This window comes from Pygoscelis adeliae, unplaced genomic scaffold (genome assembly GCF_000699105.1).
Source record: "Pygoscelis adeliae isolate BGI_AS28 unplaced genomic scaffold, ASM69910v1 Scaffold251, whole genome shotgun sequence".
Taxonomy (NCBI): domain Eukaryota; kingdom Metazoa; phylum Chordata; class Aves; order Sphenisciformes; family Spheniscidae; genus Pygoscelis; species Pygoscelis adeliae.
In genome coordinates, this window is record NW_008824109.1 from 1,642,802 (window position 1) to 1,667,563 (window position 24,762).

A 24,762-nucleotide genomic window follows, 5' to 3' on the forward strand; every position below is an offset into this window, starting at 1 on the left:
ATCCTCCAAGTAGAAAATCATATTTGCTTTTTAAGAGGGGGGAAATGAGAGACAATGAGGGGAAACGGGTGGGGAAGTTCGGAAAATGTGTAGGCTTAACGTGCGCATGCAGTAAAGGGCTGTGCAGAGAGCGCTGAACTGGCTCTGAACAAGCTGGGCTCTAGCGCCGGGCACATGTAATTATATTGTGCTGTATGGCTCTGTGTTGCATTGACAGTAGGGATGTGTCAACTCATTTGGAGTTGGCTCGGGTGTCTTAGCACAGCATTGCTTTGTGGGGTGCAGGCATGCCCAGCAACCGGGCAGGCAGGTAGCTGCTTGTATCAATAGAAAGAATAAGGTCTCTATTTAAAAATTAGTCCTCTTACTGCTGTTGGTACCGAATGGGAAATACTAAACTGATTTGTCCAAGGTCACCCAAACAACCTGGAGAACAGACCCAGAAAATTGCCCCTTCAGTTTGTCACAGTCACTGCTTAGAGCAAGATTTCATATAATGAAGAGATTAATTCATATTTGCATAAGTGAGTGACAATCATCATTGATTTCAGTAGAGCCAAGACCCAAGTTTTAAGATTTTGAAACCAAATAACCTTTCCTCATTGCCCAAACTGACTCTTTGGGCTTTACCAGTCACGTTTTTCTATGCCAAAAGAAAGATCCCAGGCCGCCACAACTTGTTTATGGCTGTAAACAACTTGCTACTCAATTTACTATTGGCATTATTTTAATTAATAAAGGGTTTTATAAGATTTTTTTTTTCTAAAGTCTTTTGACAGAATTGATTTAAAATACACTAGATAGAAACCTACTATAAGTACAAATAACTTTGAATGAAGATGGATCTGTTGAATTTACTTCCAAGATTCCCTGCACACTTACTATTCAAGCACGGTATTTCAAACATACTGACAACAATGAAAAATTAATGACTTGTATTAGTGAATATAACATTATTTCATGGATGTCACACACACACACAGTTATCACATCATACTGCCATGATATTTGTTTGATGTTCGTATAAAGACAGTTAAAAGAGTGTTCATCACCCTTTTATTAAGGTGAGGAAAAAAATGAGAAACATCTCCCACTTGGAAGATGCTTGTTTGGAAATAATTTTGAAACACTAGCCCTCTCAGGAGAGGCAGCAAAAAATCTGTCTTCTATCATCTTGCAAGAGTAGCCTGTAAGCCACGTTAATCATCTCAGACTGAAATTTATAACAACGTATGGAAGACTTGCTTCACTATTATTAGAAGTTACAAGTTTCATGTGTGTTCTTCAACTAATTTAAGGTTCACTTCTGCTTCGAATGTTATACCCCAAGTAATAAGTGCTATAACAGGTCATTTGCATTCAGGAAATTATTTTTGGAAGAAGCTCCTGCTTGATGCAAAACGAGAAAGACCATTGGAATTTAAAGTCAAGAACTGACTTCTCTTAGGGCTTGATCCACGCAGCCTTTGGAAGTCCATATGATCTTTTAAATCAGTTTCAAAGGATTTGGATAATGCTGTCTTTGGTGATATTTTGTCTTTAGTGATATTTTGCCAGGTTTTATTAGTATTTACTTATGGCTCTGGGTATGTGCTTGTTAGAGAATGGAATTGCACACAAGATTTGGTCTCTTCAACCAGCACTGTGACTTTTTTGAATCTTCATTATGCTTCAAATTAGTATCACTATTTCAGCCTTTGAAAGAAGAAAGGTACTTCATGCTATAAACTCTCTGCATTTGACTCTGTCAGTATTGTAGGTGTGAATAAAGAATTTTGTCAAAAAGCATTTGCATCTCTTTGGATATTGATACAGCTTCTTTGTTCTCCCTAGCAGAAAACAAGAAGTAAGATTTTGCTTCATTTTTTCCCCCTCTGTGGATTTCATGGTGTTTGAAATGTTTACATGGGCATGTTGAGGTACATCGCAAGTCACCACAATAGTATCCATACCCCACCTTCATCCCCAAAATCAAGACCCCGAAGACTCAGTGCTACAGCAGTCACGAGAAGACATTTTGGAAGATTCTCAGTCACTTCTCAATGTCATCACTGAGTGTTAGTCAAGTGAACAAAGTCTGTTTATTTAAGCTTTGAAACTTTTTTTCTCTTTTTCTTTAAATATACTTCTGCTGCTCCTACACTCATGCATGCAGCAGATGGAAAGTAAATTTATTCTTAGTTCCTGAAGTCTTAGCTACGCAGCAGGCAATATCATAGGCAATATTAAATATAAACAGCACTGAATAGTAGTAAAAATAATGTTAGCTTATTCTGATTTTACCTTGTAAGGAAAGGTAGATTTAAGATCTCACATAGAAAATCAAAGTCTATGTGATACAATCTCACCTTTGAGCAATGTTGGGTTCTTATTGACTGTTAAATTACATTTGAGGGATATCACTGATAAAGTATTTAGTATTGTAATTATCACCCCAGTAAACTTAAGTGCAGTATTTAAAACTATTACATGATTTAAAAAAAACTTAGTAATACATGGTTTAGGCAAATTTAACCTGTGCAAATTTCTTTTTAGATGCAAGCAACCTCCACGTCATGGAAGTAGCCAGAACCACCCAAAGTGGCACAATTTAGTGTTGCTTTTAAGAGCCGCAGTTCTCATGAGGTTTGACCACAGCTAAACTGGAAGTGGTTCGGGAAAAATACTTTCATTCTGCCTTCTGGTCAAACAGTCGTATAGAGCAAACTGTTCAGCTGGGATTACTGAATATGCAGCCAGCCAGAAGGAAGAACTGAATTACTCGCAAAGCTTACAGGGGTTTACGTTTATTTTACTTTTTAAAAAATTATTATTATTTAAAGAGGGTACCACTGTGAATAGCTCAATTGAAAACTTCTGTTCAATGTACAGGTGTTTCTGTAACTTACAAATACTGGTGTGCTGAATGGGTAAATATAAGACAACAGTAGTTTATCTACAGCTGTATAATTGATGTTACCTAACCTGAAATATTGTAGACATTTGCAGAATATTGTTGATTACTCCATCTTAAAACAAACCTCTTACAGATTAACCCTGGAGAAGGGAAACAAAAATGATACAGGGCTGAAACACTAATATTGAAAAAGCGGAGCTATTTACTATAGAAAAGAAAGAACACAATAAATCATCTACGGTTATGCATGGAACAGAGGAAGCAGATAAGAAATTGCTGTTTTCTATTTCTCATAGAAAAAGTACAATAGACCATATAATGGAAAGGAAAGGAAGGAAATTCCATAGCGATAAAAAGAGAAATCTCTCTACCTAATACATAATCAGCCCACAGCAGATGCTACCATTATAATGCATTCAGAACACCTAGATTTACTGTAACGCATGCCTTAAAGTTTGGAAAGGATTTTTGATCTCATGCTTTTACGCTGAAGCCGGCCCTTAGCAGAGCTCAAGGTGGAGAGCTGTGAGGTGGCAAATTATTTTGCAGGTTTACTGAGATTTCGCAAGGATTATACAATTTCCTAGTGCCCAGGATTTTGGTAAAGAAAAGGAATTTTACAACAGACTTGAAGGACCTGGTTATATGTTAGATACATGCATGTTATCTCCGATTTCACAGCCTCAACCAAAATTGGTGGATTATTAATTAAACAGCAGAAAACAGAAAAGGACGTATTTCATAGAACATGCAGCTCAATGACAGTCCCACTGGAAAACAAAAGAAATCAGTGAAAACCAGAGGAGAAAATGGAACGACAAGAGGGGAAACAGGGATTCAAGAAGCACAGTTTGCATTCCCTGTAGCCATGTTTCCCTTTACACCTCTGGGTATAGCCACGTGAACATGATGAAAAAGATGCCCATAAATATTAGGGAAGTAGCTATTAGTAAACACAGAAATATAAATTAACTGAATGTTAATGCTTAGGCGCTGAATGCCTGAATTAGATCCACGAATATAATCCTGAGAGTCAACAATGAGATATTTAAAAGATATTTGCATTATATCTTTACAAAAGCAGAGAAAGTCTGAATTGGAATGAAAATAACCTGAATTCTTGGGTCCTGACTGATTCTGTCATACGGATGCAAAACCTGGTCTGGAGGCGTGCGACTCCTCTGACACTCACGAGAACTGTGCTGAGCCCCATTAGCTTTCTTATTGATTGCTACTCTTTAACCAGATTTGTGTTTTATTGCGGTTCTCTATTAAAACACCTGCTCTTCCTCTGATCATTTGTAGAATGCCAGAAGAGGTTTTCCAAAAAAACCCCAAACCCACACTATTTATAATGGCTGCTGCTGCTACGGAAATTTGTGGACAGAGTCTCTGGATGCAAACTGCAACGGGTATTTCAGCTTTGCCGTGGGAGGCAAACAAACCGGTGTAGATAAGATAAAACCAATTCAGTTCTTTAGCCATGCCTCAAAACCGACCTTCAACATCAGCTGAAACGAGGCAGCGTCAGTGCATTTGGGCAAGCTGGTTCCAGCTCCTCACCTTTCCCCTGCCTTCGGCACCTGCTTTGTAATTCTGGGGAAGAAAAAAGGCGAGGAAAGTTGCTCCCAAGGCAAAGCTCGGGAACGTACCTTGTCCCAAGAGGAAATCTGACCTCCCGCAAATTAAAGCTTCAAAAACACACTTCAGGCTCAGTCCATTGCTGGAAGACTGAGAAATATTTGTTTACCATCAGCACGATCTGCGGCTGGGAGAAAAGGAGCCACCGTTCCTGTGCTCAGCAGCTATTACTTCAGAAACTAGGGAGCTGCAGACTGCCTGTCAGTCTCTCCTCACCCTCCACAAATTCCTGCTATTAGGGACGCTTGTGTTGTGTGTTCTTCTGTTGTCTACCTTTATATTGAATTAAAAACTCCACAGGTACCACACTGTGAGAAAGCTGAAGTGAAAAACACCCCCCCGTACCATCGGCTGATTTTTCTTTTTCTGTATGGAAAGAGGAAAAGTTTGGCCAGGCCACTACGACCCCAAAGCAGGTGTTCCTCCTGGTGCCAGGAGACCCTTCACCGCGTTTCCAGTGAGTGTGCTACTGCCCTTCCTTCCAGCACAAGCATCCGTTCAGTCACGCCTTGGTCCCAGCGACCAATGCGCCTTGAAGTTACCTTCCTAACAGAGAAGATTAGATTCTCTCTAGGAAATAAAAATAAAACCCTGTGCTGTGCAGCGGCAGTTGCTGATGCTATGAAAAGCCTGTGAGTTTGTACTTGCGCTGCATTGTCCCGTTTCACTCTGGCCTAACACAGCTTGAGACCATTCAACGAGCTTCTTGAAACACAGAGCATTTTATTTGCTTGCTAGAGCTTTCCAAGGTGTTACGCAGATAACGTCCTTTCAAAACATGCTTGTTTGTGTGTTCAATATCACTCACAGTAGAGGCTACAAAACTGGCTATCAGTTTTCCTCTTTTTGTTACACTTTAGTAGTGCTGAACGGCTGAAAGAGAAAACTAAATTTAACCCTATACAGTCATGTTCAGATAATGAGCTGTTAATTTGATTCATGATTAATAGATTAGATTATTAATTTATATCGATATCAGCTGACACCAAATCTTAACCCAAAGTGCAAGAAGATATACCTGTCACTAAATAATTAGCATTTCCAAGTACAACATTCTTCCTATATGAACAACAAATACACATTTCATACAACTCCAAATACAGGTTGAAATAAGTAATTCCTTCTTATTATTTTGACAGACCTTATTTCTTGTAAGAAATGTATGCCATTCGTTGTATAGCGCAATTCTGGAAAGTATTTAGTGACATTATGGTCCTCCTAGCTAATGCCTGACCGATTGACGTGAGGGAAGGGATATACAGAAAGCCAATCTCTTTTATTAAGCCAGCCAGCGTTGTAAGAAAAAATGAGCAAACTTTTGAGCAGAGAACCCGCTCTCTTGATTGAATATCTAATTAAAATCTATCGATATGTGTACACACCCCCTATAACTAGATAAATACAAACATAATATTTTTAACACAATTTAGGATCTAGTGAAGTGATTTCTCTCTACCAAGTTATGACTGGGATATTAAAATTTACCACACTGTTTTCTCAGAGTTATTGATATCAATCATTAGATTACTTCAATCAAACTTTAGAATTAGCAAAGCACCCAACTGCACAATTCTAGTCAATAGTTATTAATTCATTTTCCTTTGTTCTAGAGGCTTCGGACAAAATGACAAAATGCTTCAATTTCTTAATGTTGAGCTACTTTGATAACTTGTAGAAAGTACAACAAAGTAATTTGATATAGCCAATTTTATTTCCATTTTCCATTGCATTCCTAATTGTACCATCCATCTCTTTTAATCAATATGCTCTAGAAAGCCTTAAAGGTTTGGTCAAACTATCATATTTTTAATTGATCATAAGTTTGGCTTTTGTATGCAGCAAGACACTTTTTTCCTTACTTGTTAAAACTTCAGAAACAGTCGTGAACTACTACTTGAAGTTCCTCAGATTTGTGTACTCAAAATACCCTGGTAGAAAGTTCACTTGACATAAAGAAAGCTTTGTGCAGTTATCAGAAAGTCAGTAGCATACAAATAACTCTGTATCTATTAATCTGGGTATCCTAGGAATATTTTTTTCTATTAACTCTTCCAGATCTACTCTCTAAAAGCCACTCTCTAGCCTTCAGTAATAGGAGTGTGCCTATTCCAGCTAGCATTATGCCAGTACGCCTTAAAACTAAAAACTCTGAAGCAACATCCCCACTGTAATATTTCAGATCTGTTATATGAATTACATTTTGCAAGCATCCTTTCAATTATTTGCATAGTCAATAAAGAATATGAACCCTTTACTCCATTTCCATGAGCGTAGGGCATATATCCATCGGTACAGTGATAGCCAGGCTCTTTGCTATGGGACTATGAAGAGTTAACTCCTAAGTGGTTTTATGTATCTGCAGAATGATAGAGGGGGTTTGAAAGCCTGTTGCTGAAGGTAAAAAAACCCAAACAGTCAACTCCCTTGTGGTTTATCCTTGTTTCTCATCAACCAGTTGGCTGATGCTGCCAATTAGCAGGCTGATGGGAGAGAAAAGCTTGTGAGTCCTGAGAAAAAAACCAAAACCAAACTTGTAAATTTTTAAAGCATCGGCCTTTAAATTGTGAGGAATTGCAAGCGTCTGCTAAAGGAGCCAGAGACAATTCCCCAGGAGGAAAGGGCAGTAAAGCTAATGCTTTAGCCAGTATAGGCCGCTTTCCTTCAGTTGATGCTCTTCTGTGATGCTTCCTAATGGAGCTCATAAATAGGAAACATCTTTACTACATCGACGGGGAGCGAACAACAAATAAGGAAAGATATAAAAAAGGAGAGGGAGTAAAAGCTGTGTTTCTTCTTCCCTTGGATGCCCCAACACCTTTGAACAGTCGCACTAGTTACGTGAAAATCCTCCAAAGGTACCTCATTTATTACAAAATTTATCATTTATGTTCTTGTCCAAATGAGAATCAGAATCATCAAGAAGTTTTACTCAGTCTCTGATCTGCTCTTTGTCTTCTAAAACGCTAAAGCAGCTTATATGATTTCCTGTCTCTGCATTATTTTGTACGGGGTTTTTCACAGATACCACCTGGTTTTTTGGGGTCTCACTTTAATAGAAGCAGCTTCATCAGAAGCTACGTCCTTTTGTGCCTGCTTTTTGCCATTATATACTTCTGTTATTAAATGACTTTGAAAGCTTAAATATGTTATATTTTATTGTAAACAATTACCTATTTTGTCTTTTTCCACAGGGTTTTTGAGAATTTACATGACCAGCATTTTTAACACCAGGGTTAAATCAGGTAACCTGGTTCTAAGCTGTCGATTAAACAACTCCTTTGCTGATGAATACGCCAGATTCTAAGGCCTTCTTGGATGACTACAGATCTGAATGTCGTTCTTTGATTCCTTTGAGAATGTTACCACCGCTTTCCATTCCATCGTAGAGGCTCTTGCCTTAAATTAGCCTGTCTAAAACTGACTGTACACCAGCACGTGGCAGAAAGGAAAGGAGAAGAAGCTGTACCGTAATTTCTTCTTATTCTTTCTGCTTGCTTGGAGCAATGACAGGAGATCAACTAAAGTGCACAGCTTTGGGCAAGAATTATGGTCCATGTATTCCTAAATGAGCTTTGTAAGTGGGAAAAATCATTATCCCCCATCAGTCTTGTGTTGCTAGGAGGTATAAACTAGCACCTTGTAAAGGAAAAAGTTGATATTACTGCTTTTTACTGTGTTTTCATTACTGAACATTTTTGCAAGAAGTTTCATGGGCAAAATCATGTTGTTAACGTTTCTCATCGCCTCCCTTTCTCCTGATATGTATTTTAAACAATCTGCTGCTCTCAGTCTGAAAGATAATCTTCCTTTTTGTTTCAGGTTTAAAGTAGATTCCTAAAAACATCTAAATAATTTCGCACAACTAAAAATTCTGACGCTTACAGGGAGTCGACAATATTTAGAGTATTTACAAGAAATGTCTTCTTCCAACTTCTGGAGCTGTTTTGACTTTTGAAATATTTGTGTTTCTAACACTTAAGCATGGATCTAAACACTATATATAAAACCCTAAGACTAACACCTTTGCAGTGCGTGCAGAAATCAATGCACAGTGCGAGTACGGTTGGCCGATCCCAGTAGGTATGGCAGCAACCAGGAGAGAACACTGCTGTACATTTTGAATATCTACTTCATTGTGAAATAATTACACTATATTATTATCAGAAGTATTACAGTGGCTGATTATGTCCCACCTTAAAAGGAGTTCAGTAAACGTGCTGCCACTGCAGATGCACACTGCTGGAACGATGTGCCAGGCTTGCACTCCCAGAAAACTGGTTTTATTTTAACCATTAGAATTCAATGTATTTATGAATTCACTGTCCCAAATGCTAAGAGTTTTAGAAGACTTTACTTCAAAGCCAGCCCCTCTGCTTACAAAAATCAGAAGAGGAAAAAAAAGCTATTCTTACCCCCGTATATCATTATATTGCTGTGATTTTACTTATCGCTTATAAACAAGCGGGTACCAGGTGTTACAGGTTGTTCCCATTCAGCCCGTATATATATTCAGCAGAGGCAAAACCATGGAGTGGCACCAAAGCAAGGGAGGCACACAGGCCATAGGGAGGGCAGCAAAGGGATAGTTTGAGACGAGGGGCCAAATCTATCCCACATATAGCTATCTTCTGATCAAAAAAGTTTAATTCAGTCCATTATGGCACTGGGCAAGATTAAGCAGAGTCAAATTGACTGCATTTTGCAAAACTGCATGTTTCTGGTTTTGTCAAGAATATGTTAGCTTTAAACTCATCTTGTATTTAAAAAAAAAAAGGGGGGGGGGCGGAAGGAGGAGGAAAAAGAAAGGCACTTCCAAGCTATGGCCCTTTTCCCAGCGGATGCCGTTCCCAAACAACCCAGCAGAGGACAGGCCACTCATACCAAATCACTGACCTCCGAGGCCGAAAATCCCCTTCAAAGAGTTGCGCGTTAGAGAAAATACAAGCATTCTTGTAGCTAGTAATACCAAGATGAAGTATTTTGGTATTTCAAGCACTTTGATTGTGCAAATGCAGAATCAAAGTGATTCCTCTCCAAGTAGAGTGACAGCTCCTTAGAGGAATTCAAGGTTTCCCATCAGCAATGCAGTGGCTGATGCAGCTATTTTAAAAGACATTGAAGAGGAATGTCAGGATGAATGTCAGGAGGAGTTCTGGGTAAAAACATAAAAGCTACAACTAAAGAAAAGATAGCATCCTGTAACAAGGGTAGAGCCCTTAGAATTAAACAGCTATTTAACAGGGCTTTTTAATAAGATTTATTATAAGATATATAGACACCATATTGAAGGCTGAAGAGAAAATCCTGAATACAAAAGAACTCAGAAAAAACTGGCAGCTTTCACTATAATTGCATCCTTCCTTAAATGTTTTTAATGAGCCTAATAGGAATATATTTCCCTGTCTGTTTCTAAAGTTCATTTCCATTTGTGTTTCTGGTTGGTTCTGGAGCAACATGTACTGGAATATGTAGGAAAGAAAAAAGCGACGGGGCATTTTTGGCCCATTCCACACATACAGTTATGCACGGCAACACAAAAGCTGCAGGCCAGAAGGAGATGGCCAGAAGGGCAAGAGTAAGCCAGAAGCTGAAGGGGACCCTGCATGACTTCCCTGAAGCCTACATTCAGCAGCATCTCTCGGGCAAGCCGAGAGGTGCATCACGGGCTGAAATGGCCACAGCACCCGTTTGCCACCAGTTTTACCTGTTTCTCCCATTTTATCCATTGCATGCTTACATACCATGGCTTCTGAGAAACTCCTTAGCAGGTAGGACGCACTACTGTCTCCCATACCTCCTGAGCCGAGGAAATCATCCCAGACACAGACCCTCCCTGGGGGAGACCACTCAAAATCCCAAATCCCTGAACATGGTGGTTTTCCTGGGAAAACAACCTGACAGCAGGGGTTTTAAGGAGTTGCAGCACACCCCACCCAGATGCCAGCGTACCCGGGCATCCGCATCCTGCACCATGCATGCTCTTCTCCTACGTGAAATCGGCTCTCTGATACCTGGAACTGAAAAGTGGTGAAAACAAGATGAACTTATTTGGTTTTTGATAAGTTGAAGGAATTAAATGTCCATACCATCAAAATAAAGAAATAAAATTGACTTCCAGTAGCTGATACAGCACAATGTTTAGAAGGTTACATACGACTACTTTTCTAGGAGAAAAAAAGTGTGTAGCAGAAGACAAACTGTTTCAGGGCATTTGATACAGAGCAAGAGTTCATACTAGTTACAGCTTTCATACTTTAGTTCACGGTAAGAAGTTTAATTTTAAAAGTGGTTGCTTTTGACTTATAGTAGCTGCAGCTTTAGTTTACATAATGTGATTGGGATGATGTTTTCATCGGCTTTTTGTTATTGCAAGATTTCTTTCTAGGTGTTTTATGGACATGACCTTATATCTGCTTTGATGTTCAAAGTAATGCATTTATCTTGTGATTCAGGTGGCTACGAGCAAGCACCTGGTGAGTTAAGACAGCTGGGCTCACAGTTAAGCACTTAAAACACCCTAACTCCATTCCATTTAATTATATGTCTGAATTTTCCTATTCAAATTTAACTGTTCCAACCAAAATTACTTCACAAACATTATTCCCAGCTTATTGCAGCTAAGAGGGATGAATCCGGTCCAAAAATATTTAAAACGGAATTTTCTATCCATTTCAATACGCTATTCTAGAAATTAGACTTTGTGCTGACAGAAGTGAGAGAAAAGCTGACTCAAAGAGTATCTTCCTCGGCAGCTCAGGAGGAATGTTATACCTTCCTTATACGACAAACCAGGGAGAGAAGCCAGCTGCTTCAGAGGTAGGACTTGACATCAATGTAAACAGCAATCACAGATTTACAGTGCATTTCACACCGCCTGATTTTTTCCTCAAGTCCTACCTTCTGAGGTGAATCAATTATGGGAACTATTTCATTTAACTTAAACAACAGAAAAAAGAAGACAGAATTTCTGGTCCTGCAGGCTGTAAGGAAGTGTTTGGAAATCTAGCCTACAACAGGATGAAGTCGTCCAATTTCTGGCAGGGTTGTAACCCATGTCCCTCTCCTTCCCTGCCATGACAGCAGCTCCTTCATACCCCTGTAACTCTCCCTTTTCTCAGAAACGTCCTGGTTCCCTTCCACGTCCACTTGGTCCACCTCCAAAACAAGCTCAAATCCCATCCTGCTCCCGATGTATTTTTTCTGGGTTGCTGGCCCGGCAAGGGATGACATGCTGTAGATGGTCCAGAGCTATCAGCATGCTGACTAATGACGGAGAAGCACAAGCTGATTGGCTAATTAAAGGCTGCCAAAAAGGATGGGTAATGGTTGGGCTCCGTTTGCCTTCTCCTCAGGGAGGGCATTAGTAATCTCCTTTTCCTCTACACAGTCACTGTTTTTCCATAAAACTGACAGTAACACAGTGCCTTTGAAACCTCTATATCGGTCAAATTTGTTGGGGGTAGGTTTGGGGGTTTTTTGCCTTCTTTTTTTTTAGGTTTTCCAACGAGTACAAAAGCTGCTGTTGGAAGGGGAAAGGAGAGGAGAAGCTGACAGGTAGACGGATGTGTGCCTTTTTCCTTTAGAAAGGAACACGTTCTTATATTGCTTGATTTTGGGGGCCTGAGCCATGATCTTTGAATAGTTAGGACTGGGAATACTATTCACTATTGGCAAGCAGGGCGGGTAGAATGACACAAATCCCAAAGATAATATTAAAATGCCATAAAGTTCAGTAAGTTGTGCATTTCATTTTTAACTCTTCTTTAGTTTTGCTGGTGGTAATGTGTTGTTTTTGTTGTTGTTTTTTTTTAATTATTTCTTGCCAAATAAATTTTTGGAACAACTTTTACCTGGTCACTTTACCACTTACTTTTCTCACCTCTGTCACCTAACTTCTGTAGTCATCATGTTCCAAAAACACTACAAAGAAAGTCAGAAAGAAAAACAAATTGCATATTTTATTATTATTGTTAAAGAAATTAGATACTTCATAGCTCCTGATCAAGTGCAACTGTTTAAGCTCTCTTCCCAATTCTTGCAGTCTCGTAGAAAAGAACCAGATGGCAACAACAAAAGATGCAGACAAAGGTATTCTACTAACAGCCTAGAGTTATTCAGAGTACGCGGATATGAAGTGCATTTTGTGAGGGAAATATTGGAAAAATATCGCTCTTGGCTCTGCAGCTGCTGGCGGATGCTGGGGCGCTTTTGTCATCCTTGGTCAGCAGTCCCTATGCCACCGCTCTAGCTGCTATTGCTGCCTCCTGCTTGTAAATAGCGAGCAGAGGCATGGTGCTCAGTAGGATCTGTTTGCCACCATGCGTCACCTTGGTGGCTGAGAGCAAGCTCAGCTCTTGCTCAGAGCTCACTGGGGTTTCAGGTGTATGAGAGAGGACTTTGGTCCTGCAGTCATAAAGAAATGCTAAAGGGGACCTTTTTTGCAGATCAATGGAATCGTTGCAGAAAATTGGAAAAAATAAATTGAAGTTCTGCATGCTCATGGCGAGCTACAGGCAGAGTGGGAAGACCTTGAAGGAGAAGGAGCAGGCCAGGTACCAGTGTGGTTGCTGAGCACCAGGCAAGCTGCTGCAGAGCACATTCAAAGAGGAGTCACGGTGCCGGAGGCATCGCTTTGCTGAACGCTTCTTTTGTCCCCTCTCCAACACGAGTGGCTTACAGCCACAGTCTGCCAGAGCATTTAATTACTCTGATATTAATGACTGCATCATTATTTCCACCTGTTAATTGATGGATCATTGTTCTCTTTAAAACTGTTTCTAGTGTGAAACCTGGTACCTGTCAAGGCTTCCACTTGGGGGTAGATTCCTTTTTATACCCAACTGGTTACATCATTCTGATTTAAAATAAAAAATAATTAAAAATAGTTTTATTATGACATTCACTGTCATAATAGTAAACAAACACAAACCCCAACCTAAATTCTCAAAAAAATTCACTAACAGGGTCAGTGCTTTTCAAAAAGATTCTTACTGTGACTCATCCTATGCATCTTCCAGAAAAATATATTTCCAGCACTTGAAACGCACAAAGAGTCTGTTTAAAATATAATATAGGCATGGCAGGCAGTCTCCACTGCAAACTCAGATCTATCCTGACTTCTAGTTCCAGGGAACCACAAGCCCATTTATGTTACCACATGTTGAGAGCAGCTGCACCGGTATCTTGTGTAAAAAGCAAATGCTCAGGAGCTGAGAAGTCAAACTGCTTGCTTTAAACATGGATTTTGGCTGAAATCAGAATATCAGGGTCTGACCCTAAAGCCATAGGCCTGGAATGTGCAAGCGTGATGCATCTATCGCTTGCATCAACTTTACACCAGGGTAGGACAATCAATTTCAATTGAATGCTCAGGATTTACGTCACTGGTCATGAGCTGAATATTAGGCTCAGTTCTGTGCTATGCAGTGAATTTGCATGCCCTGGAGAGGTGATACAAAATAATATGAATGACCAGGCAGAAAAAAGGTCTTTGAAAGTTCTGTCCCACATCTTTCTATATACCAACACTTTTCCTACATGAACATATGCAAAAAACCTCTGTTTGCCACATTTTTAGGTGTACTCAGAATGGAAAAAGAAGAGAAATTCCGTGAGAAACTGACAATTCAGTCCTAACTTAGGCAAACTTTGGCATATTGCATGAAATTCTAGGATTTCTGTTGGCTGTAATATACAGATTCCAAATATACAAATATGCACAAGATATACAAAATCCAGGATTTCTGCCTGCTGTAACGTACAGCCTATACTGAACAGTAACCCCCCAACCCCCCCACCTCCCCAACTAAGTGTGAACTCCTTAATTCTTGCTAACAGCACATCAATGTGAACTACATCGCTGTAAGATTTTTATCAGCCATAACCTGTAAGTATAAAATCACGTCTAGATGTATCTCTCTTATGCAGAAAGCATATTAAAACTGTAATGTATATAGAGAACTTATAAATATTTGAGTAGAAAGCAAAAGAAAGCACAGAAATGTATCACTTACATTGGCAAAACAGAGAGACATTTTGAACAGAAATAAAAGATGACATGGAAAAAGAAGATATACTGACAGTAGAGATTTAAATGTTTTAAATCCTTTAATACTTTCACTACTAATGGAAAAAGCAAGCTTTATTATTTTTGTATAATATTAGAGTGAGTAGCTAAAGATATTCCTTAAAAATACCTTTGCTACTAAAGATCTCTCAATATTTAATTTACTGCCCAGGATTCTGCTGACCTAGTGATAGTATGAAGAGGAGACAGCCTCATTTTTTCATAACTGATGGTTAATTCAGTAAAGGATTTGTTCTGTTGATTTTGATATATACTAAAGGGACAAACAGATAAGATATGCATTTACATAGAGTTGTATGTGCACAAAATCTTTATTACTGCATTAGCTAGTACCTCGCAGGAAAACCCATTAAGGTTTTCTGAAATATGAACTGCTCAATATATTTTAGTTGTTGAACAACGTAACTTAACAACGTAAGTTTAAAGTATTTTTTCCCTGCCTGCTAACAGTAACCCCCTGAGATTTTCTTTTAAATAGCACAAACTTTCAAGTCAAAAAAACTGGTAGAAGCCTAAAGCAAGTTTAGAGAGAGAGGTCTGTCTTGATTCATAGTAAGGGTACACGGTCGGTATACATTTAAGAATAACAGTGCTGTCTTTCAGTACTGCTGCCCACAATACTTGGAAATATATCCTTTCAGTATGCGAAGACATATCCTCTACGAAGCGCCCAGATAAATCAGTTCACCCTTGGCTGTAACTAAACGCTGTCTAGTGACTTGTGATCGACAGGGCTTTACCCTCTGACAGCCAGATTCATTGTTGGGACAGCAACCAATCGTCGGGTTTGACGACATGAGCCTAATCAAAGTTGCAGTATAAAAAGCCCCCTTGGAATATATAAGGTACACCAGTGTGGCAAGCTGTCTCTCAGATTGCATTTGCTTTCACGGATCTGTTTAGTACTAAAAGGGAAAGGGAAAGGGGGGGGGGGGGGGAAAAAAGGGAAAAAAAAAAAAAGATTTGCAAAGCTGCACTGAATGCGAGATCATGCACAAGCTAGCAATCTATGTTTATATTTACCTGTTCATGCTGATTTCAGTTGATCCAGTGGCTCTTGATGATGGTAGTCACCCCACAGAGAACGCCGAAAAAGATGGACTGTGCAATGCTTGTACGTGGAGACAGAATACAAAATCTTCCAGAATAGAAGCCATAAAAATTCAAATCCTCAGCAAACTGCGTCTGGAACAAGCTCCTAACATTAGCAGGGATGTTATTAAACAACTTTTACCCAAAGCTCCTCCACTACAGGAACTGATTGATCAGTATGACGTCCAGAGAGATGACAGTAGCGATGGCTCTTTAGAAGACGATGACTATCATGCCACCACCGAAACGATTATCACAATGCCTACGGAGTGTAAGTAACCCTGCTGTTTTCGCCTCCCACCGCTCCTCCGAGAGAGTTGTCTCCCTGCTGTAGAGCCACGCAACTCCTCCTTGGGCTCTCCCAACAGGCTGCTGGCTGAAGTCTGCTAGAGGGAGGGAGGAGAGCATTATTTCTAAAGAATTTGAGCCAGGTTCAGATGACCGTGTTGCGATCCTTTGTTTTACTGTTCAGTTTTCAGCTCCTTATAACATGTATGCCCTGTAGCACTTAGGATTTGCCCATTGCCTTAGAAAGCAAAGGGAGATCTGCAGTTTAGTTGACTTCGTTATCTGCAGTACTCAGGGCATTTCCTATCACAAATACAAAGTACAAGTGCAGATAACGAGATAACTATATTTTTCTGAGGGAGGTTTCACTGGCCAGTATTTTTAGGAGCAATAGAAATCAGCAGAAATGCAGCTTAGAGCACTAGACCTACCTAACTGCAACGTGTTATGGCAAGTGCAAGCACAGAGTTAAATTCTTGCTTCTTTGCCGATCCCATAAACTAGCACCACCCACCTCCGAGTTAAAACTATATATTTAAAGCAAATATGTGTGTAACAGATTTAAATGTTAAAATCTCCGTGCTATAGCAATCAGCTCCAGTAGTCGTGCCAAGGAAGAATGAAGGCATTTACTGAATGAGCAGATTCTGAGTTATCTTCTGAGCGCTAAACATCTGCTATGGCTCCTATCAAGTATCTTTTACATGGCTAATACTATAGTATCTTATGTTCTTCATCAGCTAAAGTATTTGGCTATGGCAGCTGGTTTTTTTAAATAACACTTACAAATATGATGTCAAAAAGGAAAAAGATGACAGGACATATAAGGCATGTTAGCAGTTACAGATATCGTTACAATACACACACTAGAATAATACCAGCTGCTCCAGCCGGCTAAAAACGTATGCACTGATGAAAAAGTAACTTTATCTGTAAAATTTTTCAACTTACTAATTAATAAGATATGTACTTAATAGCAGTATATTACTGCAGCCTTATCACAAAGTTGAGCTCTGCCAGCAGTTTTATTCCAGCCTATTATGTCCAAGGCTTTAAAACTACTTTTAATTAAACTGTTATATAATTACAATGACTGAAGAAAAGTCATTGTACTTCATTGATCTGAGTTCATTTCCTACTTTTTATAAAAAGCCCTTGAACTACTTTAAATGCACTAAAGAGACAGGTATCTTAAGTGGTGAGATTTATGAATGTCAAAGCCCTGCACCATTTAAGATTAGTATCACCCATTTTATCCTGGCACGGAAAGATACTGCCATGACTAGGTATGACAGCTGCATCGTAGGCTACAGGAAGGAGGAACGCTGCCCTGTACATGACTTTCCTATAATATTGTTCAAAGGAAAACAAAATGATCCTTAGATTAATACTCTTAATTATTTGTTTTGCCACTGAGAAAAGAAATTAAAGCATTCAGGTAGTTTGCTCATGGCTGTCTCTGCACGATGTGTAGCACACTAAGGCTATTTAGTAAATTAGAACTAGCTGGATCACCACATACACGTTGAGTCAGCTTATGCAAAGTTGCTCTTCTGCATGCTTTATGAAGGTCCTCGGGAGATGACTAGCAGAAGCGAGTCGATAGTAGTCACTGTGAAGTGGAATAGGCTGTGCCCTCTCCCCAGGTAGTTTTTGTTTGGGAAAGAGGCTTTTTTGCAGCTGTACAGGTCAGCCCACAGCACTGGTACCACTGGTCAGAGCCCTGAGCGCGCCGAGGACCGCAAAGGTCCTCCACAGCATGCATCTCCTCGTGATTGCCCATTGCCCACTGATACTGTTTATAATATATTGTAAGACTTCCTACGTGGTCTGGAAAAAAAAAAAGGGTTTATATATGCATATTTCTTTTTGTTCCCTGTTCAGTAATCTGTTCTTTCCATTCATTTATAGCTGATTTTCTTGTACAAATGGAGGGAAAACCAAAATGTTGCTTCTTTAAGTTTAGCTCTAAAATACAATATAACAAAGTAGTAAAGGCACAATTGTGGATATACTTGAGGCAAGTCCAAAAACCTACAACAGTGTTTGTGCAGATCCTGAGACTTATTAAACCCATGAAAGACGGTACAAGATATACTGGAATTCGATCTTTGAAACTTGACATGAACCCAGGCACTGGTATTTGGCAGAGTATTGATGTGAAGACAGTGTTGCAAAATTGGCTCAAACAGCCTGAATCCAATTTAGGCATCGAAATAAAAGCTTTTGATGAGAATGGACGAGATCTTGCTGTAACTTTCCCAGGACCAGGTGAAGATGGATTGGTAAGTTTATTTAGAAAAATCCAATTTAAATATCTTGCATTTTATTGGAAAGCATTTAAGTTGTGTTTTAAGGATAAAATGGAAGCATTGCTTAGGGAATGGAAGATACAAGTTCTGTATAGCCAATTCTTTCGTTGTTTGCTCTCTGATCATGTCAAAATCAACAGCATTCCTGTGCCTCCATTTCCCTATTTGAAAAATTGAGACAAATTGCAGTACTTCAGTAAGATGTTGAGAGGCATTAACTTGAAAATGTTTTGGTAACTATTGATGGATGGTACTATCAAAAGTAATGTTGTTTTCAAATTTGAGAGCAAATACGGTTTAAATGAGCAGTAAAGCTAAGAAGAATAGTGGTTGGATTATTTCATTGATAGGAAAGCTGCCTCCGATAGTGCCGAGGAAGTTTTTTGCATTCAAACTGTGAGGGAGTTTCTCCCTATTCTCTCCGCATATATTTTCTATTAACAACCGCAAGAATTATCTATGTTTATGAATGTGAGAACAGATCTTCTTCATAATGTTGTGTACCTTTCAGTGTGTGATAGAGTGCATCATTCCACCTATTAGAAATGCTTGAATAGAGAAATTCTGCTTGATACAATAAATGGGTCATAATGATGGGAAAGAGCATAAAATGACTATCTGGTTTCTTTTTATAAGTATAGATGAACAAACTAAATCTGAAGTGTACCAGTTAAATGACAGCATTTTCCTTGTTATTTGTTTCTACAACCTATAAAAAATCGTGAACCTATCGCAGCTGAAACAATCACAACCAAGAAATCCCCCCTTCTGAATAAAGAATATTATTTTACTTTTACTTCTATGCAGTGGATCAGTCTGTTTATCATAGAATCATTTAGGTTGGAAAAGACCTGTGCGATCATCGAGTCCAACCGTATTTATGTAGCTACGTAACGTTTAACTTCATAGCAGCATAATGCAGTTAAAAGAACTTAAAGGAAAAACACTGTGATATCTTAACTGTAGATCCAGTATGGATGTGGATACTTGAAACAGGCCAGCTGGATATCATGATAAGGAACGTCCTCACCACCTCCATCCATTCAAATACCCAACGCTGTGTTTTCACACATGTGGATAACCCATGGTTATCATCATCCGTAAAAACAAACCGATTCAGCAGCAGCAGGGCAGGGTTAGATGCACGGCTGATAACGGGAGAGGAAATTTCTCTTCCCTCCAGCTCCTCTCTGGCAGCTCCCAGTATGGGGATGCTCCTCTTACCAAGCCCCTCCCCATATCATTTACCTTTGGGAGGAGCATCTCCAGCAGCTGGACAACTTGCAGCTGTAAAGGCGGGTATCTTGGAAGGGACAATTCACGTAACAAAGTTAGCTGGGCTGTTATTTACTCCTAAGGAACTGTCTTCCTTCATGGGACAGCCCGGTCAGTGCCAAACAGACACATGGGGCTGAAATCAGTGCGTGGAAGGGAGGAAACTTTGGGAACTTTTTCAAACTCGTGATTGTGAAGGTTGCAATTTCTTTCTATTCTCAGTTGGTGACTGTGGAAACACACCTTCGGTAGGAAGCACGTGGCTCAGAGATCTGCCAAAAGTACATTCCTGGCCACAAGGCTCTTTCAGGAGTCAAAATATTAGCTGCTCCTCCAAATTCAGTACAGCAAATTCAGCCCTCTGGCAGAGGGGACAGCTGTGAAGTACAAGTAACCAGTACCGACAGGTGAAATACTCATTTCTACTGCCATTGCAGTCATTCAAGAATGATAGCGATTACGGAGTAATTTTTCTCCTCCTTGGTCTGGACAAGAAGCCTTCCTTGACATCCAGAAAGCCTGAACTGAATACGACTTTAATAGACCAACATCAGTCTGTCCTGCCTTTGACAAGTTTTTGGAGTTCCTTGTTTCCTTTTGGGAGTTCTTCCATAGAAAAAAAGTAGCTCTTATTATGGGGTTTAAAACAAACAAACAAAACCCACATCAAAAGTAAAAATCCAGCATCCTCCAAATTTCTGAAACCTTTTAGCAGTTAACAGAAATGATGCTAGCACTGAGATGACGGTGATTTCAGGAAGAGACACTCAGAAATTAAAGCTCTTTATAGAGAAACAGCAGGGCAATGCTGGTCCTCAGCATGAAAAAGAGGAATAATCCTTAAGCAGGGATCAACTGTAGCAGATATTTGCAGGAGGACCAAGTGTTGTTTGCAAACATTAGTTGAGGATATTAATTTGATACATCTGTCTGAGATATAATCTATTGGCATGTTTTTACTGAACTTAGGCTTACCTCACTAATGCTTCCGATTCCTTCTCCTCTCCTCACAGAACCCATTTTTAGAGGTCAGAGTTACAGACACACCGAAACGGTCCCGCAGAGATTTTGGCCTCGACTGCGACGAGCACTCGACAGAATCCCGATGTTGTCGCTACCCGCTGACAGTGGATTTTGAAGCTTTCGGATGGGACTGGATTATTGCACCTAAAAGATACAAAGCCAATTACTGCTCCGGAGAATGCGAATTTGTATTTTTACAAAAATACCCGCACACTCACCTTGTACACCAAGCAAACCCCAGAGGTTCGGCAGGCCCTTGCTGCACGCCTACCAAGATGTCCCCCATAAACATGCTGTACTTCAACGGGAAAGAACAAATAATATACGGCAAGATACCGGCCATGGTTGTAGATCGCTGCGGGTGCTCATGAGATCGTCGTCAGATCCACCGCTTCATAAATTGTGGAAGCTACCAAAAAAAGAGTTATACCCCCTCACCAGTCTTTGAAACTGTGAAGTTACGTACGCTAGGCATTGCCGACATCCTACATGCTGTATGGTAGGCTATCGTACAGATTTAGTGCAGCACCAGCTACAGAACGTGAACTAAAGGACGATATAGTTACCTAACAGCTGGCTTTGAGCCAGCGAAAAAGAAAAGCTACAATCAAAATCACCGGATTTAACACACGAAGTTCTTACATTGCGAGGGAATCAATATTCAGTCATTCAGACGCAAATTTACATGCAGGTTTCAATACACGTTGGTAACCAAAAGCAAGCTCCTTCTCACCTGAGGACAGAAGGAGCGGGCTTTTAAGTCCATTTCTTCACAGCTTCACTTAATATTGTATTTACAGGAAAATATATACTGGTAACATATACACCACTACACAATACCACCAGAATCATCCTTAAACACTTGAATATATAGTGCAGAATTGTGAAATGTATCAGATGAAATGCCACGTAAATGGACAAATCCTGAAATGAGGGATGGCATAGTGTATTTAGCGTGTTTCCATTCCTTTTTCTCATTAGTATGTTAGTAATCGATGGCAATGGTGCTACGTAAGCAGGCTGAGTAAATAGAGAGAGAGACAGTTATCTAAGCGAAAGAATTTAGAATAATAACGAATTTGCCCTATCCTCAGGTACACTATTCAACATTCGCAAGAAATAGATATTTTTTAAATGAAAGGGAATAGTTTTCTAGACGTAGTAAAACAAAAGGCAGCAGAGAAGTCTAACATTCAAATCGTAATCCCACATTATAACCTGCCTTTGCAACATTACCGTTTGCACTATGATAAACCAATGCAAATAGTTGGTTGCTACAGATATTGTTTAAAAAACCACTTTGATATAACTGACTTGTGTAATATGTATGCATCAATATTTTGTAAATAAATGTTTATTTTTTAATCACTGTTGGTATATGTTCATCACAAGAAAAGAATGACTTTAACCTGTACTTTAGTTTAATAAACAAAAACCAATATTCTCCCCATAATATAATTTCCAGGATTTTAACACAAATAATATGTAGGAACAATGCAACAAAGTACACCATATGTTGAGAATTATACTACATTTTATATGTTTTTTACATTGCTATGAGCCATCTGTGATAAATGATGGGTGTTGACATGTTTATAAGGTTCTTTGAGTTACTGTTTTTATGGTCATTTTGATCCACAACTGAATTTCCATACTTTGAATGTTACGTCCATAAATAATGATGATACCACAAAAGATTGCTATTAAATGCATTTTATTATATTTAAAAGTTTGCAGCAAAGTATTATCTTATTTGACTAAACATAGTACATGGATTTCCACATAAATTCTGTACATTTTCCTTATGATAAAAAATTGTTACTTGAAATTAAAAAACCCACTATTTACTGTAAAGTCCATTTCATTTCACATATGAAATACAACTGATAAAACAGGCATTTGTTAAGCCAATACAATCGCTGTTAAAACATCCTCGTGTTAGTATGATACACATTTTTGTTATATTCCAGAATTCAGTTTCCTTTATGTAAAACCACCCTAAAACTGCAAAAATGCTTGATCTTCTTTCCCTTCTCCTGTTATATATTTTCTGCCTAGGTGGTAAATATTTTGTATTGAGTTTTCTACTTTTTTTATTTGTATGTAAGGACATTAAAATTTAAAGTTTGAGCGATGAGGTTTGAAACTTAAAAACAAACAGATTTTCTACAATTTCTTTTGAACCGTTAAGAGTTCTGCTAAAGCTGTGTCCGAGCATCAAGCAGATGTTCAGCTTCTCCTCATGTAGTTCATCAGAGCAGGTCTCTGGGGCCCTTAAATACACTTTCAATTTAGCTTCCCGCAAAACACAATCAGAGTAAATAAAAGATAATTTTAAAACACTTTGAATATGGAGTCTTGGTGAAGCCACAAAAAGTAAAAGCACAACGCAATTCCTTCTTCTCCAAAAACCAAGGTTACAGAATTAAGGGAGAAGTCCTAGGTTTGTTGAAGTTAACAGCAAAACTTCTGCTGGCTTTAAGGGAGACCAGCGTTTTGCCCTTTGACTTTTAACTCATGACATTCAGGCACCAGATAGTTCCTACTCATTTGAACTATCAATAGTATCTCTCTGCACGAGGCATAGCAAAAGCCTCATAAACTGTTCGGAGACTTCAAATGAACTTCCATTGTATACTGTGTAGTTAGACCTTCACTAGCCTTAATTGAGTCAGTTCATATAGCAACAGCCGCAGAGATGTAGCAGCATGGATTTTGGAGCTGACAGCAAACAGAATATATTCCCAGTCTGCACCAAAGTCCTGATACAACACCTGCATGATTATTTTTACTCATGATAGCTAAACTAAAGCTAATGCAAATTCAGTTACCCCCATATAAGTGACATCATTGGCTGCCTAATAATAACCGTACCCTGCACAAATGCAGTGCACAAGTGATGGAATTTTTTTTGCTGGTATCAGTGAAAACAAAAATAAACCAAAAACTAGAAAAGAAATAATATGAATTCCCAAAAGCATCTGCTCCAACCAGCATTCCATCTTGATGTTCAGATAAATTTTATTCCATGGAAATTTTATGCACTATGTGTCCTTCATATTTTGCCAAACTTGAAATTGTCGTAGAGCAGTCATGGCTCCCATGTTTTTAATATTGACCTCACATACAAGTGGCTACTCAAGGAACACGCACTGTGCTTTGGTCTTGTTGATATTAGCTGCTGAATGATTCATAACTAATGTGTTTATTGACAATCAATTTGAGATGTCAATAATTCATTCAGTTCTTATGGTTATATCCTCACATTTCCAAGGCTCAGGTCCCAGAGACTTCAGCAGTATCCGTGAGTGCTTTGTGTGTCAAGAACTCAAACCTCGCTGTTAAGCTGGGTACGCAGAAAGCCAGAAATACGCAACAAGGGATAATTTCTGAGAAATAAACAGCCTCATTTCCTTGCCTGGCATCTTAAGAACCCCATAGGAATGACACCGTGTTCGTGCCAAGGCAGTGTTCAAGTGCCCCAAATGCATGTGCACACCTGCAACAGGGCAGTCCCTCGTCTCGATTTTGCTTCAGCTCTTCCTCTTGGCTCTGCCGCCCAGCTCCTCCCCTCCCAACATGAACCAGCCTCTTTGCCAGCGCTATTCTACCCCTACTTCTTACCCAGTTCCAGCGCACTGTGGTTGAAGTAGCACTTCCCCTCCCATTTTTCACAGCATCTCCCATCCCATCCCACCACACTCCAACCCAGCCCGTGTTCATCCCCAGCTCACAGACACTCCACGCTCTGCCCCATGGCCCCTTTTGCAGGGGGAACAGCCCCCCTGCAGTATCGCCCTCGTGGCTGTTAACCAGATCCAATGCATCCTGCTTCTGCTGAACGCTGCGGTTTGAGGTGGGGGGTGTGGAACCTTCCAATATGCCCAAATGGAGCCTTTGGGGAGTTTAACAGCTGACACAGAAGTCATCACCACTAAGCATATGTGAACTGAAATTTTTCACAGATGCACTGTTTTACTAAATATGAGCAGATTTCAAAGGAACAACTGAAGGCCAAATCCATTCATAGTTTTAGGTAGCTTCTCCTCAATTCTGTAGAGTCTAGGTTTGGGGGTTTGTGGTTGTTCATTGGTGTTTTGGGTTTTTTCGTAGGGTTTTTTGGGTGGTTTCTTTTTTAATCACAGAGA

General features: G+C 39.4%; 1 protein-coding gene across 2 annotated transcripts; it reads left to right on the forward strand.

The window, feature by feature from the left end:
* The first annotated feature begins 15,597 nt into the window (after window positions 1-15,597).
* On the forward strand, window positions 15,598-22,063 carry MSTN (myostatin). Of its 2 annotated transcripts, none has more exons than XM_009334207.1 (3): window positions 15,598-15,987; window positions 17,916-18,289; window positions 20,605-22,063. In XM_009334207.1, exons 1-3 carry the CDS (start codon window positions 15,615-15,617, stop codon window positions 20,983-20,985), a joined length of 1,128 nt encoding a protein of 375 aa, XP_009332482.1. In that variant the 5' UTR covers window positions 15,598-15,614; the 3' UTR covers window positions 20,986-22,063. The 2 variants fall into 2 exon arrangements, with proteins under 2 accessions (XP_009332482.1, XP_009332483.1); XM_009334208.1 differs by having other exon boundaries at window positions 18,048-18,289.
* Window positions 22,064-24,762: the final 2,699 nt, after the last annotated feature.